This window comes from Tyto alba, unplaced genomic scaffold (assembly GCF_018691265.1).
Source record: "Tyto alba isolate M040663 unplaced genomic scaffold, T.alba_DEE_v4.0 Super-Scaffold_18, whole genome shotgun sequence".
In the NCBI taxonomy this organism is placed as follows: domain Eukaryota; kingdom Metazoa; phylum Chordata; class Aves; order Strigiformes; family Tytonidae; genus Tyto; species Tyto alba.
In genome coordinates, this window is record NW_024881280.1 from 16,750,368 (window position 1) to 16,765,555 (window position 15,188).

General features: G+C 34.9%; 1 protein-coding gene across 10 annotated transcripts in view; it reads right to left on the bottom strand.

Annotated features, from left to right (window-relative positions):
- The window catches only part of STXBP6 (syntaxin binding protein 6), a 121,698-nt gene that overhangs the window by 18,588 nt on the left and 87,922 nt on the right, over window positions 1-15,188 (bottom strand). For 9 of the 10 annotated variants that reach the window (XR_006165159.1, XR_006165160.1, XM_042791060.1 and 6 more), the window contains one exon: window positions 14,176-14,341. Coding sequence is in view for 8 of the 10 variants with exons in the window: in XM_042791060.1 (XP_042646994.1) it covers window positions 14,176-14,341 (166 nt within the window). In the remaining 2 variants the exon portion in view is untranslated. The remainder of the gene's footprint in view (window positions 1-14,175; window positions 14,342-15,188) is intronic. The other variant, XM_042791061.1, reaches the window with a different exon arrangement.

Consider the following 15,188-nt stretch of genomic DNA (forward strand, 5'->3'; position numbering starts at 1 on the left):
GTGAGAACTGATCAAGGTCAGGATGGAATCAGTCAAAAGCAATGGTTTGATGCATCAAGTGAAAAATGAAGTGTCTGGCCTGAGACTGGCTGTGCAAGAGCAGCTGCCCTCAGGGAAAACGTGGTCTGGTAACCTAGAAGCTATATATTTAAGTGCAATCTTTTAGTAACATGCCAGTCACCCAGGACTGCTATGACTATGTTAATTGTGCACATTTCTCCCATCTGTTTCAATCAGCTACTATCAATAATAAAAATCAACTTGAATGTAGCTTGTATCTGATTAGTCACACTTTTTTAGTGAACACCTCACAAAATCTACCTTCTCCTCCACCCTCCAAACCGTATGTAACCACTGAAAACAACACTTCAGAAAGAAGAAAGCAAACGCAGGAAGCTCAAGTTTTTTACCTGGCATTTGTTCATATGGGAATTCAACTGCCTAGAAAGGGTTTTTTTTCCAATGAAAAGGAAAAGGAGGAAGTTACAAGTTTCTCCAGTCTGAAAGTTTCCCCTAGGCTGTCAAGGCTCAGGTGACTCTCGTATATTAGCCAGATTCAGCAATCAAAACAATAAATCTTGTTAGGAGAAAGAATAGTACCATAAAAAAAACCAAAACAAAACAAAACAAAAAAAACAACAGTTGTTCGTTACTGCAACACAGCACTGAAGACATGTAGGTAAACCTCTTCCTCTGCTAAAGTTGTCACAGAAACTGTTCACAACAATGAACAGCTGTGTCCGGAATGACCCACCAGAAACGCCACAATAGCAATAAAGGATTAAGTGAACCCTAGGCTTTTAACTCAGGAAGCTTAGGTATTTCAAAATATTTAGAGTTTATAGGTATTTCAAAATATTTACAGTTCCAACTGATGGCGGCACTTCACACTTCCATAAGCTGCCTCTCTTTACTGAGCAAATCTGCTTTGTTAAAATCATCATTACCAGAGAGTTACAGTTCCTAGACCACCATAACCCCGAGGCTTTCCACCACTACTGTAACGTAACAGCTGATCACAAAGGTCAACATGACGAACATGTTCTCCCTCTCACCTCCCTGCCAAGTGACTGTTACACATCCTTTCACATGTATTGGTTCTGTACCTAACAGCCTTGTTTAGGAGCACTTTTGAATAAGAGGAAACTGCTGCTAAAAAGAACCAAACAGATAAAAGGTTCCTGACCTCTCAAATAGCTATGCAAAAGCCTTATTAAACAACCTGAGTTATTAAGTAGAAGATTATAGAAACAGTATTTCTGTGATTGTAATCCTGTAAGATAATTCCCTTTTACAATTTAATGAGTTCCTGTATCACATGGGTGGAATGTTGTCTAGATAATTTCAATATTTAAATTATCAGCCAGAAAGGATGATCAACTGATCTGAAAGACAGAACATTCATAGAAAGCAGTATCTTTACTGGATTTATGAATTTAATTATAATTACGAAATACTTGATCCTGAACTTAAATCTGAACATAAATTTCTCAATTTGTACTTCCCAACTCAAAAGTAAGCCATAAAATCTAGAAGTCTCCTAGGTCAGCTTAGACAGGAAGATTTCTATGAACTTTCACCTTCTATGAAAGTAAACAAAACACTTCTGTAGGTCTTTGCACCTGAATCTGGAAAGTTTATGACCTTCAAAAGAAGCATTAGTTACCAAATCTGGTAACTGTTGTGATACAAGTGGTATATATTCTGCACTTAATTTACCTTTATTGATCATGCGACATTACAAGACACTATACTCTCAAGTCAATGTTCCACCTCCATAAAAATCTGATTCTGCCCAGGAAAGTAACACACATTTCAGAGTAAGAAGTGATCTCAAATTAAGACTGATTACACTAGTTTCCCCTGTTTTGATGTGGGGTAGCCAATTTCTTCTGACACAAATGGAGATTTTAATACCCATTAATGTCAACAGTGGCCAAGAATATCTGTGAACAGAAAAATGCAAATATTACATATTATTTTGATGCAGAGAGACTTTTAGAATAAAAATCCATCTAATTTTGTATTTTGTCTAAAGCACGTAAAACAGAAAGAAAAAAGAAAAAAGCAAACTATGGATTATAAGCACTCTCTAAACCTCTATAAACCTCCTAAAATATGACCTTTCTGTCATACTTTTCAGTCTTCCTGATTTGCAACATCTGAAATGAAGCCTATAACATTAACTGTAGTAATTTTGAACATTTTATACTGTAACAACATGTTCTAATATTACCCTAGTTTGTCACTTTATTGCTCCTGAATCCGTTATTTATATCTGCATACAATTTCTTTTTATATATCTGTAAACTCGCACTTTTAAGGCCAAAACCTCTCAAGTTTAACAAATCTCAGTTCTCACATGAGGAAGCAGCATATTTTGTTCCTGCTAGTAGTTAAGTAATATTTATACCCTCAGAGTTAAACAGATGCTTCCAAGTTATTTCTAACAATAATAAAAAATACCTTTGAATCACATTATACTTTTTAAAAAGTCCTACTGATTATAAAGCATGTAGGAGGCAAAATGATAACCCTAACTGTTCAGCTGCAAAACCTTCATCAGCAAGCAACAAAACAAGACAAGCTTTATTGACAACTGAGATCAGTTTCTTCCTCGGCTCTCATTAGACATGTCAGCTCTTTAGATTTGCTAAGTACATTTTAAGTGCCACAAAACCAAACAAAATCGTCAGTTCAGTGGCTAACATCCTACTTTTTGACAAGAAAGCTACGTACTCTTTTTGGATTGACTGACTGAATTAAGAATGTGTCTATATTTCACATTCCTGCAATGGCTGCAGCTCACATAGCCATTCCAGGTGTGGATGGTTAGTTATCCAGGGTCTCACAAGTAATATCATCACTGCTGCACAAAGCTCAGAAGAGGCTGCAAGGTCCACCTGAGGACCTCAGTAAATGCTTTGATTTCAGAACTGGTATAACTAGACTACTGATACTACTCAGTAGAGTTATGCTCAACTTGTCTGGATGAGCTTTTTTATTATAGCTTTGTGGAAATGTTCTAAATGAGACACTAATGGAATAGTTTCTTCACTTTTCCACCACTATCAAGCATGAACCTTGTAGAACAATCACAGTATCCAGGCGCTCAACAGCTAAATAATTTAGAGCTGAAGTTCACAGTGAATGAAGAAGAGCCTGCTACAGTCCCTGAAAGAGGAAAAAGGAAGTGTGAAAGATATCACTGACCTTAAATTCAGCAGGAGTGAAAAGACTTGATACTGAAAACCTGTCTGGGTCAGAACAGTAATGACTTTCCTAACCGCAAGCTTAAGTCAACACTTAAGAGAACTTTATATTCTGTACTTTCCTGTTGAAATCTGTAACTGGCTTTAAAGCATCATTTCAGTACTAGCCCTTCAGAGTAGGGAAGGAAGGGAGAAGGAAACAGAATAAAGAATATTGTTTATATAGGTGTGCAAACTGAGGGTATGTACTGATAAGCAGAAACAGCAACCAGCCAAGGTACTAATTTTATGTTTTTGTCAAATGTAAGTAAAAGCAAAGAGAAGAAAATATTTGATGTTATATCTTGTTAGTGGTCTGGCAGTGGAGAGAGAATGGAAAATATTACATAAATCCACCAACAACTTATTATTTTAATGAAGAAAAATTTCTAACAGAATGAAGAGATGAGCCAAATGTCTTTGTTTGTAGCCCAACAGCAGCACAAGATCTTTCACAATTAGCCAGTATAACTAGTCTTTCAGTAGTTTGGATCAGCTTCTAACCTTCAATAATAGGAAAACTATGTAATTTTAGGGATTGTTATTTCAGATTTGATTCCACCCCTGGAAATCAAAACAGTGGCATCTATACCAAGCCTCTTCTCTCAAGATGTTCTACAGCTGCACAGATGTAATGCAATGCACTGAATTCTACAGTGTGTGAAGGTGATGTAGATCCAATCTGTTTTGCATTTTATGAGTGAGTTTAAATACCGTGAAGAGAAACACATAAAAATCAATAAATTATATACTTAGAAAATTACTGTCATGCCACAGTGAGCATTCTGAAACGTTCCTTTTGTAAGTATTTCTGAACAGCAAAACCCCAATACTTTGGTCTAAAACATCATCAAGACTACATAGAGCATTCTATTTCTTAATGTTTTAGATTAAACAATAATGCTCATCCATGAAAAGGAGTAATAAAAATATTGAGTCATTGCAACTAAATTTTATGGGTTATTTTTCAAATGTCTTGAGTAGCCTGGAAGACATTTTCCTATTTATCTTCTACCCAGACTGATGGTCTGCAAGTCTGTATTTTAAATTAACCTCTTCCAGGTTAGTAATCTAAACAGTTTAGAAACCTGAGTTAGGAGGAAGTTTTCATATCTATGTTAATTTAGATACCAGATGAAAGATGCTAAATACCCACAAACTAGCTTTTCCTAAGCAAAAGAACAGGGACTGACCTTCTATTCAAATATGGACACTGGAGATACATAATTAAGCTAGGATGGAATGGCTGTTAAAATCAGAGCCAAATTAGCCAAAATTAGAATGGGTTATTTTATCCAACAGCATTGCCAGCAGATTTTTTTTTTAAGTTATGTACACAGAATTGAAATAAAGAAGAAAGATGAAAACATGGATGGAACATTGTTCAGCAATCACATAATCATATTTCTTTCTTGTAGATTTAGTTTTGCTGGACACAAAATTAACTATGTATTAATACATAAAGAAGCAATTTTACTTGTTCTATTCCTTTATTCCTCTAATCAGACTCCTGATTCTGGAAGTTTTAATCCAGGTGACCTGGAAAGGATTTATTACCATGTGAAACAAAGGGATCAACCTCTCATCATCCCAGCTGCTGAATAACTTCTTTTTATCCTCCTTCCCCTCAATTCCCAGAAAAGTCTGAAGATAGAGAAATGTAGTTTAGAAACATACAAAGACAGAGAATGTAGTTTAGCTGGTATCATTCATCTTCACATAGATTTAGCATGGACCTCTCCAACATTTAAATACTATCTTTCAATTAATTTTTGGAAGCCCTGAACCTGGGGAAGGTCAGCCATATTCAAAGGTAGTTTGAACTGCGAGAACATAAGACAGAAGGAAAACAACCCTGATATTTTTTCCACACTGTAATGGTGTTCTGAGTTCTGTGTTTTCAAATGTCAGGTTTATAAGAAGGAAAAATAAACAAACAAAAACACACAAAAGACCCCCACAAAACACAAACAAATGAAAAAACAGAAAAGAATGCAGCCCATATACTATAGATACTACAAATTGAAATGCAGCTATCAAATTAACATTGCATCTGAACAATCATAAAGAAAAACTGAATGTTAGTAAATAAGACCATCCGAACAAGGTCTTCTATGCATTCTTATGTCAATATGGGAACTGCGAAAGATGAAGGAGATGCTAAAATCCTTCAGAAGAGAAATGACCTATGCTATCAAAGTAGAAAGAGAGCCATTGCTGTGAAATCCCATGGTGGGGATAAAAATACACTGAACTGCTCCTATCTGTGTCAACAGAAGTATGGAAGACTGAAAATGTCAACACTAACAAATTCCTGATACTTATGAAGGACTATGCTGTACTAAATTTAGAATGAATTTTGGAATGGAAACAATGCTGGATAGTAACTACAAGATAATTTACACTTCTTATTTACTTCATGCAGATGTAATGTCATTGTCTTATGACTCCGAAAGGGACCGTTTATGAAAAATATGGCATATGGGATTTTTACCCAGAAGATCAAGAAATGATTCTTGAGACAGACCAAATCCTATCCTTTATAATTGAAACTGGAATCAAAATTCAAATAAAAAGATACTCTGAAAAAAATATGTATCAATTTATTATGCAACAGATGGCTCTGAGCAACACATTTCAAATGAACTAGTGGCTCTGTAGTTTACAAACAAGATGAGGTCAAATGGTTGGAGCACTGTAATTTTAAGAAAAACTGTAATTTAGTGTTTCATTTCAGTTTTCTTATCTCAAACAATCAAAGAATTTATGCAAAATTCATTTTCAAGGCCTCAAGAAGTTCACAAATATTAAGAAATGGATTTGGTTTCACACAAAAGTGTGTGCCATAGATGTATTTTCAGTAGTTTATTTTCAGTTATTAATATCGAAGCACCAGTTGCATTCACTTTCCAGACTGGGAAAAGTGGCTAAATTAAATGAAGTAACAGTGACCTAAAGAAGAAATTTGAGAAATACTGGGTCACAGGAACGGAAAAGGAGGATGTTAATTTTTGAAATAGCTGGGCATTCAGGTGGTGCAGTTTTCCCTTTTAAAGATTTAATCTGGCCATTTTTTGTAAGAATAAGAGAAGCAATTCTGTTTTCCATTTCTAATAGTTCTGAAGTTATCGAACATGGACAATCATCTTTCCATGTCAGAGTGGAGTTACATCAAAAAGTTTCACTAAGGATGAAGAAACTCTGACTGGTTTTGCATGGTTACATACCCAGGTGAATGAAAGAGAGCTTTAACTGATCAATTAATTCACAGTAGCATCTGAAGAGAACTAGCTTCCAGCTCATTTTAAGCAAGTACTGATGAATTCCAAAATGCTATAAAGTACATATACAAAACCAAACTTACATTTTATCTATACACAAATATAAATATATACACACACATGTATAAATATATTCAGTATGTGTAAACCAGACTACTGAAAGCTATGCACTAAACTAATGAATCTATGCAAGGTGAAATAGTAAAAAAGATAACTCAGTAAAATAGATCAGGATCAAACTGGCAGAAAATAGGTTTGGCACTATTATCATAAATTACATTCAAGACAAATTCCACCTCTGAGGTAAGAAGCATTTCAAGTAGTTCTTGAGGTGGGCTTGCAGGACTGACAAACTGAATATGTAATAACTCGGGTGTGCTAAGAACAATCAATCAGTAAAGAAGAAAAACATTAACTTTTAATCAGCTTATCAGCAATTTTCTTCAGGGAACCACAGCAAATATCAGCTACCTGTAGCAAGCATTTCAAATATGTTGCAAACTTTTTACCAATGTTATCATTAGTTTGTGAGTTCAGACAGTTGCGTTTCATCTGAAATACAGTAACTTTCTTTAGAGCTGGAGGATGTGATCTCTCGTGTTCACTGTAATGCAACATGGGACCCACACAAGCTTTATCTTGTCATAGGTAGCACTGTGACACCGTGCTTTCTCCTGGAATCAGATTCATGGCATGACTGACGTGCAAAATCCAACTTCTCTATCAAGCTTATTTTTACATTCTGTTCACTTTCTTCCACAAAAACATATTTTCATCAAGCAGAACTGTAATGTACCAAAAGCGACAGTGCAGTAACTTGCAAGCCACCATAAACAATACGTTCAGTTTAAATGCAATTTCCTAGGAAAATATTTACCACGGCACGGAACGCAATGAAACACAATACACACAAGTGTATGGTTCAAAGGTCCTGGAATGCACTACAGATAAGACAGCAGTTCAGTAGAACTGCATTATAAACCAACTGTATTTTATTTCTAGAGGAGAGAAGAAAACAGAACTGCCACAGTGGATGAGACTAGTGGGCTGTCTAGCTGTATGCACTCCCACCTTCTCAAAGGGATGTGATACCGCAATAGGCAAACTGGAGTAACTACACAACAATGTCATCCACTAAGCCTCAATAATTACTAGTTTGCTTGACGGTCAGAAGAACAAGATAATAATATATTACATCCAATCTGCTTATTAAAAAAAAAAAAAAGAGATTGTATTAATACCTTTAGATAGCTAATATTTTAAATGTTTATGCATAGGCAGCACATTAAAGCACGGATTTTCATAAGCTAAATCTTTTTAAATTTTCTTTCTACCATCAATCTTTTTGTCTTGATCTGGTTTTAGTGCTAATAATATCTTATCCTTTTATTAATGGAATATTTATCTATATTTTTTCAAGCCAATTACATTCACTCTTTGGTTTCTTCTACGGTTCGACATCACCACATAGTTTTGATGTCCCTACCTTCTTGTCTCCAAAATACAGTACTGAAGTTTAAAGTATAGCCAAAATTACAGAATTTAGACACTAACAATTAAAGTCTGGAGGATATATAGCACAAAGATTAAAAGTCAAAGTGACAGGTCACAAATGTCATTCAGAAAAACTTATCTTCTCTATTTCAAATGTACTTCTCCTGTTGATGTTTTTATTTACTGGCACTGATGCCAGGACAGGGCATTATTATATATTGTGGATTAGCTATAAACTAAGGAAATTCTTAATTAGGATCAATTTCATATTATACCAACCTTTACCCTCTTCCAAACTCAGAAATTTATTTGAACTTGAAAACCTTAAACTCTAATCTAATACATTTACAAAAATACAATACTAACCGTTTAGTAATATTTTCAATACTAACCTATATTTATACTTAAAGAAATTCTAACCAGCCAGGAACTTTCATAATCAGTAATTACTACAAAACCATAGAACTCCTTTCAGGCTCTGTAAACACCAAAATCTGATAATTTGACACAGAAACATCTCCCATTTCCATGACAAACAGTAATGCTCTGCATCTTGAAGATAACACCTCCCTTAGACCTGCATTCTTCAGAAGATGCAAGGAAATACCATGCTTAATGCTTTCTGTATTATCTCATCTCAGAGTTATACAGGTCAAAAAGGAATCAACCTTTAAAATGATAAATGTCCCTTCTTATTTTATATACCCCTACAGATTTTACAAGAACATAGTGTACTTTTTTTTCCCCCAAAATTCCCATTTTAGAAAGTTAATTTAGAGCTCGAATTATACTCAATATTTCTGTGGAACAAACACTCAACTATTCTTACCCATGCTGATCTAAATACATGGCTTGTATGCTTAAGATAATGAAAATCCATACAGTTAAAGAAAAAGAATGGTAAAGCAGAATTAATCTTGACATGAATATGCAGGGCATAAAAGCAAGCACCTGAAGTGGTCTTTGGCAGCAGAAAATTAATTTCTAATATTTCAATCTCTAGACTGAGGACCAATGGCCTTTATTTTCTCTAAAGCAAACAACTGAGTATTTGGTATACATTGACAAGAAACGTATTACATGCAAAAAATGTTGTTTCTGTATGGAAACATTGATAAGATCTGTAATTTCACAATGAGAAAATAATGCCAAAATAACATGGTAGATACTTCATCTTTTTCTTTTTTGATCTAATTAATTTGCATCATAATTAATTTACAAGTAGAAGTCTGTAAGAATAATATGTTTAATTAGACACTTTTTTCAATGGCTATCAGTTAAGAATTGAAATCAACAACTACCAGCTACTTTGACAGGAGGGAGGAGAGCAATTGTCTGTTTTTCCATTCTAACTCGTAACAACAAGTTTTTGTTCGTCTCCTTTAATCAGTCATTAATCTTGCACACTGTGGTAAACACCACTGTATGCTTACCAGGTCTCAAATAGGGTAAGCTAACATGAGTCAATAGCGTATGAAAAATTACCATTCTCACACTGGCAATATATTCTTGGATCAGAAAAAGAATGATCCATTAGTAACTCCCGCTAGCAGTCTTGAAGAAAAGGTTACTGAGGCAAAGATGTCATCACTTTGGCCTCCTAAGAATGGTTTAATTAATTCAGCAGAATGACTGTTAAAACTGAAAACATATAGGTAGGTCAAAGCTTAAAACAACAAAAAAAAATAATCAAAATATCATCACATTCATTCAACCTGAGGTCTTAGTCCTTCCCAAGGATTATGCATTTCTAGTATGTATCTAAAGGTGGCAGCAACTGTTTATTCTTACAGGTCCAGGATAAATCTTTGAAGAGTCTCAATTGGTGTATCACAGGGTTCTATCCAGAAATTAGTCAAATGTATCTGCAGTGTCAGCCTAGTATTATTATGTCAAGAATTAAGAAGTTCTAATGAAGGAAACCTGTAGATGACAAAATTTCTGCATACCACTCATCTCCAACTTTGTATTTTACATCACTGATGTAAAAGTAATACAACCTGGTGAACTTGGTCACCAACTAACAATTAACATAATAGAAACAAACTCCAAATTAGACATATTCCAGTATCAGAACCTGTATGTTAGAAAGATACAAAAGTAGAAAATATTTCCTACCTTGATCAAAAAACCCTCTACCCCCAAATGCCTGCCTGCCTTTACCTCTCCAAGGCAACATCCAGAATGTGTGTAGGCTATGGAGAGGGCTCTTCTAAATTCTAAACAGAAGACGAACTTGAGATATTTAGTACAAGATATTAGTGGAAGGAATCTTGTTACGGTCTTCCTAAATTTGAATATGTTCTTTATTCTCAGAATTAGCACTCACACCTTTAATCAGTTCTCATTATCACTGTAATTACTAATGTCATTAAACAAGTTACAGAAAACAGTCTAGTTTATTTAACTCTACAGACTATATCCGTACATGATACTCATAAAAGTAAAGCAAAAATATGGTTCTGGAGAAGAAGAATCTTGGGCAGGGCTCTGACCCATATGGGGAAGAGTGTGTGTGTGTAAGAAGAGGTAAAAGAAGGAAGGTGACGAAGAGGGTCTGCAGTTCCACAGGGACACCCATATTTACTTACAGCTAAACTCCTAAGCACTTCCTGCAGAAACAGGAACAGCATGAATTTCACTTTCTTCACTCCTATCCTTTAGGAAGCAATAGAGCTCAATAAGATAAGTAAGCTTGTAAACAAGCCCTTGAAGTTCTTTCATCTTTATTTCCACTTGGGAGGAAGTGTTCTTTGGTGGTATTTTTTTTGTTTTTCAAAATATGCATTAGCTACAAGACACACATTACATATGTATGTAATGATATAGATATGCACATCATATAAGCATGTGGGTGTATGCATATATGTATTATAATAATTTATTTTAAAAATACTTGTAGGGTATTAGAAACTGACTAACCATCCAAAAAAAAAAAAAAAAATTACTTTTCACATCCCCCAGAAAGTTCAAAAGACTAACTTAAAACATAAATGCTACCTTGGTAGAGAGGATGAACTGACATGCTTCATCTGAAATCTGACTGCACTAAGAATAACTTGAATATACTATATACTGCTTTGGCTAATTAGCAAAATATCCCAACAAAACAGTAGCAACAAAAAAACCAAAGTTGCAAATTCTAAACTGAATTTAATTAATTTCAAGCTATATCCTTAGATATATGTTCTTTGGTTTGCTTGGCTACAGTTGGACCTTACTTCTTCCAGCCAGGTTGAATCTGAGACCGACAACACACTTCACTATTTTCCATAAAAAACTGATACTGCAGGTTTCAGACTAAATGGGTTTCAATACATAGTTGGCCCATCCCTGCATTTCAAACAAGGACTAGCAGAGCTGCAGGTATCTCTTCCCAGTGTCTGGGCCTCCCAAATAACCAGCTCATAGAACAGCTTCTAAAGTCAGTAACTGATGCTGCTTCTGGTCACTTAATTACTCCATTTGCCTCAAAGTAACAGAGCAACTAACATAACTCAGTGACTGAGCTAACTTCACAGTATTACATATTACCAAGGAGGCCTGCCTTTAATTGGGAGATATTTCAAAGCTGCTATGGCAGCTATTTATTTTTGATCAGTGGGGGAAGCATGACTACGCTGGATAAATACATTTAAATACAAAGTAATACAAAAGCTTGTGAAGACGATGGAAAGATTAGTAAAATATATTCCCATGCATAGTAGAACATTAGGAAAAACACTAAACAACACAGTAGAAACATTTTTTTTTTCCCACAAATAAAAAAAAATTAGTTCGGAAAGCTAATTTCATCTATTTCTTCATAATTATCTGTATTTTCAAGAAATACTACCATGAGTGCTAGAACAATGCTTTTGGAACCAAATAAGAATTTATCTGTATGTATGAACATGAAAGTAAAGCTTGTAATTATAGTGTAGACACAGTATTTCTGTAGAAAACATAGCATTACATCAAGAATACCAATCTGAATATTGAAAGGAACAGCAGATGTTTAAACAGGCTACTGCACCTTACATATTACAAGGCAATTTCCAATACTATGACTGCATTGCCTTTTATAATTACTGATATCGGTTATTTGCTAATGAGGACTTATTTATTGATTTATTTTTGCTAGGCTTCTCATTGCTCAGTGAGGCTGACACAGAAAGTCGCTGGAATTTAAGGTCAGCTATTACTTGGTTTACAGTTATTATAGTTTCTGTCAAATTTAAACTTATCCACAGAGAGTCTATAAACCAGTGTGAAGAAGTTGACTGTGAAGAACAGCAGAAGCACTGTATCCATGAGGAGATTTATTAGTCCCTGGCCCTGTATCATGTCCAGTCTGTATCATGTGTGTACACACAAAGACTGTATCTGTGCACAGTCAGAATGACAGACAAGGAATACGTTAACAGTCATCACGTGGTACCAGAGGATGGCTGAATAAGCCCATTTTAGCTACAGAGTTGTAGTAGAGAGAATGTGGGTATGTTTCATGGGCCATGGTAGGGCCCAGTGTGTGCTAAAAAAAGTAGAAGTCAAGCAAAAGTTTATGAATCTCAGTGGGATTTCTTTTTTTTTTTTTTTTTTTTCACTGTAATGACACTTGTTTAGGATAAAGGTTAATATTTGGGTCAGTTGAATCAGGAACTCAATTTTAGATAGGTCAAGCTTATGAGAATAAAATCATTTCAGAGGCTGAAATGCATGGTAGTTTATTAATACAGACTTATTAGCAGGAAGGATGGAAGTAAGCATCATCAGCAAACAGATGACAAAGGCTTGATACAAGATTTCTTCCATACAAAATGAAAAGATTGTAGAGTATATATCTTCTCCCATCACTGCAGAAACTGCTTCTCCCTCCTCCCTACCACACCAAAAAAAAACCCCAAACGAAATCCTATTAAAGTGGAAGGGATTAAAAAAGAAAAGATAGGGAGGAAGTTTACAAGCAATTTTGTGCCTTTTTTCTTAGTTTGAGAAGACACTAAAAGAAAAGGATGACTGACAGAACAGTTCTGATTTATGACCACAAAGTTAGTGATAATCTCTGTGTCAGGAGCTAAAATGTAAGCACCAAACTGGAGATTTCCCTCTCCCTTAAGCTGACCTTTGGTGTTTTAGAGGCAATGGATTCAAGACAAAATAACAGCCAGAAAAAAGAACACATAAGGGTGGTTGCACAAAACATAGTTCTGATAATAGCATACAGGAGTATATTCTAGATTTATGAGAGAAGAGAATTACCAGAAAGAACTGAGTAAGGCTTTCCATATTTATAACTGAAGTCTATTGGGAGGAAGAAACAACTAAACAAAACCCCAAGGCAGTGTGCACTTCTCTTCTACAGTTTGGAGACTAATTGAGAAAGAGAAAAAACATTTATTCCAGCTGTAAAGAGCATGGGAGGTATAAGAGTTTTCAGAAGTGTTTTGTTTTAGAGCAGACAAAAAAGGAGACTACTTTCAGAAATTTCAGTCTAAGGGAACAACTAAATCAGTTTATTTTCCTAAAGAATACTTTGTGAAATATGTGAAAATCCTCCTTGAAAAGAGTTTTTGCTGCTCAGAAAGTGAATGGTAAATACTAATTTCACGTATTGACTAGCCTTTTTTTACCTAACCAGACATTTTTTAGTCTAATCCTGGAAATTCACTTTAAGATGTGTGTCTTATGAAAAGTCACAAAACTCTAAACTAACCAATTTCTGTCAAGATCAGAGCAAATTCCAATAAAAACCCATGCGAAGTTTAGTAGTAACCACTTTTTCATAGACTTGTAAGGAAATGGCGATGCATAACAGGTTTTTAGAAGCAAGTATTTCAGACTGCTCAGAAATGTTTCTGGACAAACAGAAGTAGAGAGACAAACTGAAACAAAAGGTTGTTAAAAGGGAGAACAACTTCTCACAAGGTGTGAAGGTGATGTTGCCTCTGGAACAAAAGAGTAAGAAAGCAAAGATAGTGGAAGAATGTGAGGTGGTGCTTGATGAAGAAACGCTGAAGCCTAAAAGTTTACCACTGTGAAGTTAGCATATTCAGACCCATGATTTCAAGATGTAATTAGGCTGCAAGCTCATTTGAACATAGAATAACTCACGTGCAAAATCATTTCATGTCCCACTACACAGAATACTACAGCTTCAATTGACTTACCTCCCATAATTTTAGATTGGCAGTTGATAAATTCTGGCTTCTTGTCTGTAAGGTACCGCTGACAAGTGTGATGTAGAACCTGAAAGAATGTGCATTTTTCTGAAGCTGTGCTTGCTACCCATTGGTCAAAAGCATTTTCAAATAGTAAATCAAATTCTGGGGAATCCTAGAAAAAAAAAAAAAAAAACAAACAACAAAAACCACAACACTACTATTATTCCAGTTTTTCATTTTGGAGAATGATATAGAGCTATTATTTTTTTAAAAGTATTCTGTTGAAAGAAGCAGAAATGTCATGCAACTCAACACCATCCTGGGATTATTTTTCCTTTGCATGTTTTTGGATGCAAAAAGAGCAAGGCAGGAAGCTTTTTTTTTTTGCAAGACTTTTTAATGGTGACTATTCAACTATGACAGAAGTACCTGAGAACAAAAATACTTTAGACCAAAAAATGAGAACCTGTAATTTCGTAAGAAATCCTTGTTATCTACAGTTATAAGGTTACTTGTGTCTTCTACATTACACAAGGATTTGTGCCTTTCAGCACAGAACCTAGTTTCACACTGTATTACAGAAGATGTGGTTCTGCTCTTGATGCCAAACCAAAGGAGGAAAACAAATAGCAAGTCCTAGTTCTTGTATTTAATGTATTACCATAAAGTCTTGCAGAGGTCTCAGGATAGCATGAACAAAAGAGCACTCCCAGCACAAATCAAAGCCCAGTTTTATACCATGCATCAACTACCAAAATAAATGGATTTTATGCAAGAAGTATTGCTATATATTTAGCAGTATTTACTGAATATAATTTTATAATCTAATCAAATAAATGATTTTTTTAACGGATGACACTAGGAATTCACAGGAAGACAAGCTTGAAAGGAACATGTCTAAGCTTAAGAATTTGATGGGACTTTCAATCTGAGAGTATTCCAAGTATCTGTTATTTACATGGCTGCATAGCAGATGCCGGTAAAGGGCCTAAAACTCATATCCCTTTTTTATTGTCATA